We start from the raw sequence: 6000 nt of genomic DNA, 5'->3' as shown, positions 1-6000 counted from the left end.
ACAAAAAAAATCTTTTGCCACAAGCCACTGCAGGAATACATGGACGTCAGTGGCCGAAAAGCTGGAAATACTTTCTAAAGTCTTCACATACATTTGGTTTAGCGCTTACCAGTTTTCAAGACATTTAGAGAAGCAGTTATGGAGACACTATGCTGTTAAAGCTGCAACAATTTAAACAAGGCAAGTTAGGAAGTTATAGAGATTTTTATACTTTCCCCCTTTAAGTATTTTTTTTAAATACATAAAAATCTGTCTCCTTCCAGCGTCCCATCCATAATAAAAACATCCTACTGCATTTTTATCTAACTTCTACTTTTTCATCTCTGTATCATCTGATCTGTTTACAACGAAACGCTAAGTTAACATCTGCTGCATGGCAAGAGTAACGGGGACTGAAGCAAAAGCATGCCAGGTGACACCAGGTCGATACTTCATGTTTTTCCATGGAACAGCCTAACTTTAACAAACAAAGAGTACCAACTTTAAAACGTAAAAGTATTGCTAAATCAAAGCAGAAACTTCTGCTTAAATTCAAGCACTTCTTGTCCTCTGAAAAATGACATGTTGAACTAAAATTTCCCAAGCACTTATACAGGTGTTTCAGCCTGAATAACACTGTTAATAATTTCCAAGTGCACAGCTACATAAACTTTGCAATGAACTGCTTTGTTAATAGGCAGAACAGGAATGCAGCATTTTCAAAAACATCAAGCAAAAATCTCCTTATTTAAGGCTGAAAGATGGAACTCAAGAGAAGTAAAAAAGCAGGAGGCTTTACAGAGTAAAAAATGCTAGCAGTAATAGTATAGCACTGACAGTACAGTGCTCTAATCGTTGCTATCACAAATACCAACAAAACGTGATAGTTTTGGTGAGATGGACAGAGCAATAGATCTGTATTTTCAATTTGACATTCATTACAATTTTAACATTCAGCCACAACTGCACGTTAAGCTAAATTCAAGTGGCCAAAACTCATAAGTATAAAAAAAAGCCTTCAAAACATATACTTAAAAAAAATAGAAATGGTGTGTTAACAAATGTATGCGTAAAACAGATTTATAAATAGCTACAGTATGAAAAATATTTCAGTGCAAAGGCAATTTTAAGATTTCTAAAAAATACATTACAAATAATTTGTTAACTACACACAAGAAAATTGTCACTGCTACTGGTATAAAATTTATACCTATATTAACTTCTTAAAAATATATACACCAGTGTTTTATGCAGGGGATGGCTCTAACTGACCAACATTCAAGTCTGCAATGGCAAGTATACGTACACACACCCACTCACGTATGTATGTATTTCAAAATGTAACTGCTATGAGGACATTCTTTCAAATGTAAAAGTGCTACATGGTAAATGGTAAAAAGACCTTCATCTGTGGTGCTCACCATTAGACCTTTTTAAAAATCTCTTATCTTTGGTATACTGAAAATTTAGCAACTCACTTTCCAGTCTCTGTTTGTCCCAGGGCATTTTAATAGTGTTTTGCTGTTTGTTAAATCTGAAAATCACTTGGACTATGGTGAGGGCATTTCCTATTAAGTTGTTTTGCCTTTTAATAAAAAGTAAATTAGTAAGTTAATAATTTTGCCTCTGTTTGGTTTGGTTGCTTTTTTTTAATCCTAAAAGGGAAATGTTTTTTCTCTGCCACCCTAGTCCATTTGAAAGACAACTAACAACATCTTGGCCACATCTTTCATTAAAGGGCTGCAGCTGCAATTCCAAATATTTTGTTTTCACATTAGAATAAATTTTTAGCTAATGTCCTGCCAGAGGTATTTAATGACTATTTTTATTAACCAGTTCTAACCATCAGGCTGAAATTGACTGAAATCAGATTACTCCTCCAGATATTTTTGCACCCCAAAATAAAACACTGGACTAAAGAAACAAGACAAGGACACAGCTAACAGTCAAATTAGTGCAAGGTAACATAAATGTAGCAGAGAAAACAGAAGCACAAGTTGGCTGTCATTCTTAAAGTAATTGAAATAGAATCCTTGAGTCAAAGTAGTTTCTAATCCCACCTATGGTTCAACTGTTAGTAAACAGCCGTGTGCCACCTTGTGGTTTGCTTGCCTAAATTAACAGCTGTGTGCCGTGTACCAAGCCGATTACACAGTATTTAACCATACACCAAAAAAAAAAAAAAATATTAGAAAAATCAAAATTAAGAGGATGAGTCTGGATTTGGATTTGTTTGGAAAAACAGCTTTTCCTCTTTTAAGGAAAAAAAATCTGTCAAAAAAAGCTTAATATTATAATACTTTCTGCTATGCATATTTTACAATTACGCGGATAGGCAGCGGGAACACTGCATAACCTGCATCTCTGAGAAATTTAGAGAGACCTTTTAGGCAAAATGCTTACATTCCGTTTTTGAGTAGATATCAACATTGATTGCCTATTTAACAGCCAACTTGACTTCATATAGTGCACACATACTCTAGACAAGGACTGTCTTGCCTATCTTTCTACAGGGGAAAACTAACTGAAAACCAGACACTGCCCTGATTTGGCCACTTACAAGGAAGTGAACATTAGAGAGTGTTTCTTGAAAGCAGATTTGCACAGAGGAAACACCAGTTTGTTCTACAGAGAAAGCAAAGAAACAAAAAGAACAGAGGAAAATCAGAAATAGCACTTGTTAAATATGCTTTAGGAGACTTTCATTGGAGATAACTGAGGTCATTGCTTCTGGCTGAAAATTGAAACTCTTGATCTCAAAACGTAAGTCACTGACTGAAACTATACATTTCAAGTAACAAAGAAAATGACTAAAGGTGACAGAAGCAGTAAATGCACAAAAGTCTTGACATAGGATGAAGAGAATTTTTAGTGCTACCAGTCTCACAGTACCAGACTGTGCAGATTGTTCATTGCTCCAGTAGTTCAAAACATAAAAAGAGGCCTATTGGCCTGGGAGGGTTCATACTTCTAGCTCTTGATCCTGTTTGTCTGAATACTATCTCAGACAGCAAAAGCCACCTATAGTTTAATATATTTCTGTGACATATTTGTTTCCTGAAAAAAGAAATAAACAAACCAACAGTTTTTAAAGGCTTGACTTGGTGTTCTGTCATACAGACGTCTCCAAACCTGACCCACTGTAGCGGTAGCCTGCACTGGAGCGGGAATTCTTATTTGAATAGCCAAAGACAGATGGAAGTACTGAATAATCAACACCTCTCCAGTGCGTAAACATCATTTTTTTAGAATGAGAATTAGACCTTCTTGCTGGGGAACTGCTGCAGTCACTGCTCCTATATCTTGGGCTTTTCAGACAGGCAAGAGGTGTGAACTCCGAGATGTGCTCCTGATAGTGCCTTGATGCATTCTGTTAAAGACGAAAAAAAAGAAAAAAAAAAAGACAAATACCCAGTAAATAGATGATTTTGAAGGTAAAAGTCTACAACTGTGTTTTTTTATAGGGCCAATGTGCCCTTGGTACAACAATGCCTTTTACTAGATCACCACTCTGGCTATTTGATTCATGCAAAGGAACAACCCCTCATGTTGTTGAGCAACCAACCACTTTTGGACCTACAGAACCAGGCATAATTTTACATAAAATCTCTAAACCTGATAATGGGCTCTTCAGAGAACAGATGAAGACATAGAGGACTGCTTTCAAGTTGAATTGGTTTAAATCAGGTTTATATTTCATTTTGCAATTTCTCCTGGCACATCTTTCTGAACTTCTTTAGTCAGGTCTTACGGGGAATTTTAAGACAGAAGTGTTTCAAGGACTTTGCCCAGTATTTCGAAAGAGAGGCAATTCCTTACAGCCAGTCCATGCTAGTAGATGAAAGTTCCACAGATTTGATGCAATTGCTTTGTACTTCTAAGCAGTATCTGACTTCGGGCTCGCTTAAGTCACATGTAGCATCTACACTACACATCACAATATTATCTTGGTTTAATTGTCCGTTAAAATTTATGTGTACCACATTAGCACTCCACACTCTGGCAGAATCGGCAGTTCCACTCAGGAGATACTCAGGACTATGGTAACACCCCAGCTGCACGACAAGACCCTGGAACACGTCCACAAACTAAAAGAAAATTAGCACAGCACTTTCCCTAATGGGTTCATCTAATTCTTTGCACTAAATGCGCATATAATTCCAAGTATAGAGGTATGGAGGTTACGTCATGGTATTTAAGATACAAAAGCATTATAAGCATGATTCAAATCAACGTTACCAATCACTCTCTACGTGAATGCTATGTAGAGTTAGTTAATTCTCTATTCTTAATCATCATGTTCCTCCATTCCCTGTTAACAGCAACACCGTAGCAAGACAGACAAAATCACGTAACAAATATTAATAATGTAGCTTACAGAAGTTTGTCTGAGATAGAATATTAAACTTCTGATGCCAATCATAAGCTTGAATCACTACTTTTTCTTAAACAAGAGCAATCAGAAAGCTCTCTTAAAAGTCAGCTAACTATACCAAACTGCTCACTAACAATGAGGCCTGGTTTCTTTCAAATACATATATAGACCAAATAACAAACTTAACACAGAAAAATATAAGTAATAAGGTAACAGATTACCAGACTTTGTTTTGGAAATGTTGGAGGGAGTAGACACACACTGTATGGTAACTATTTTTCCAGCTAGAAAGGGAAGCATTTTAGTTGCCATCTTTATTTCTTAAAAAAACCACCCATTGTTTTTTCTACACATAGCTCCAAGGTGAGCACTTTCATTCTGCCATGCCTGATGTTAGTCAAGAAAGCTGAGGTCTTCTACTACTACTCATCTAGCAGTCATTAAAAGTAAATCCAAAAGCATCCCTCAACTACCTTGAAGTCCTACAGCCCACAGCAGCACATTACAACGTATTACACTGTATTGTCCTCTCCACATATTAGTACTTTGCACCTTCACTTAACTCCTCATGTGCTGCTTCTAGGGTCAGGAGAGCATGAAGGGACTGCAGCAGATATGGCATCCATGTGGGAACGTATCTGAGTAAAAGCAGACCTTCTTACTTTTTTGTGTAATCAGTGGCATGGTGAGGAGATGATGTGAAACAGAGAACTTAATTCGGCTGCTCTAATGTCTATTTAGGAGCTCACCACCCGTGCTGCTGTCACAGGTATTTGGTCAGGCTGCCACGCTCCTCTCTCGATCCGAGGCAGCGATGCCACAATGCGCTGGCCTCTACAGAACGCGTTACTGGGGAGATGGTGTCAGACACACTCCCCTGGTCTCCTGAGCCAAGGTCCTTTTCACAAGTAACTCACTTCCTTTTGTATAGTTACCTCCCTGTTTTACCATCTGCGTTTGGTCTATATATGTATTCAAGACCATGAGAGATGATGGCTAAACTGCTCACGTGTGAGAATTACTTCTGACTTTATGTATTCTACACCGCAGCATGAGTATACTCTGCAGCAACGACCGCAGTTCTTACAGAAGAAATGTCACACAACATCTATACATAACATCACATATTTATAGGATTTCAGTACAGGTATATTGTTTCATTGTTTTGCTTTATATGAGTAAGCGTCTGTAACAAAACAATCTTACCTGTGGCATGGAACATTTCTTACAAAAACCAGGTTATCCAAGTAAACTAACAATTTTGTCTCAATATTGATAAAGCACATCAAAAACTCTGGAGGAAACAGCTGATTTGTAAATAGCACAGTTCACCAATAGAAATTAATCCAAACTGGCAACATGTACAGTACTGTTACCTAGCTTTGATCTAATTATGGCTCGGAAGCTGAAAGATTTCCTTCAAGGAGTGGCCCATCGCTGTTCGCCAGTGTATTTAGGGCTGTTTTTTTTCTCATACTCTTCTGCAAGGATGAGGAAAAACAGTAAGACTCCTTCTGAATACAAGAGGGAAATGTGAATGAACTGTACCATTTGGTACAAATATAACTATTGTAACAACGTCCCGTTAAAAAAAAAAAAAAAGACAGATTCTCTGATAGATTTAAAAAGGAAAGGTTATCCAGGGT

At 37.2% G+C, this 6000-nt stretch overlaps 1 protein-coding gene across 1 annotated transcript in view; it reads right to left on the bottom strand.

Moving 5' to 3' along the window:
* Nucleotides 1-2842: 2842 nt before the first annotated feature.
* The window catches only part of LOC104275899 (probable phospholipid-transporting ATPase IH), a gene marked incomplete at its 5' end in the record, with an annotated part of 29265 nt that continues 26107 nt past the window's right edge, over nt 2843-6000 (bottom strand). The window contains one exon of the mRNA XM_009871985.1: nt 2843-3349. Within this exon, the coding sequence (XP_009870287.1) occupies nt 3092-3349 (258 nt within the window). The remainder of the gene's footprint in view (nt 3350-6000) is intronic.

The sequence above is a fragment of the Apaloderma vittatum genome, unplaced genomic scaffold, assembly GCF_000703405.1.
Source record: "Apaloderma vittatum isolate BGI_N311 unplaced genomic scaffold, ASM70340v1 scaffold45056, whole genome shotgun sequence".
Classification (NCBI taxonomy): Eukaryota; Metazoa; Chordata; class Aves; order Trogoniformes; family Trogonidae; genus Apaloderma; species Apaloderma vittatum.
The sequence above is the reverse complement of the archived record's forward strand: the minus strand, read 5'-3'. Positions and strand labels throughout refer to the sequence as shown.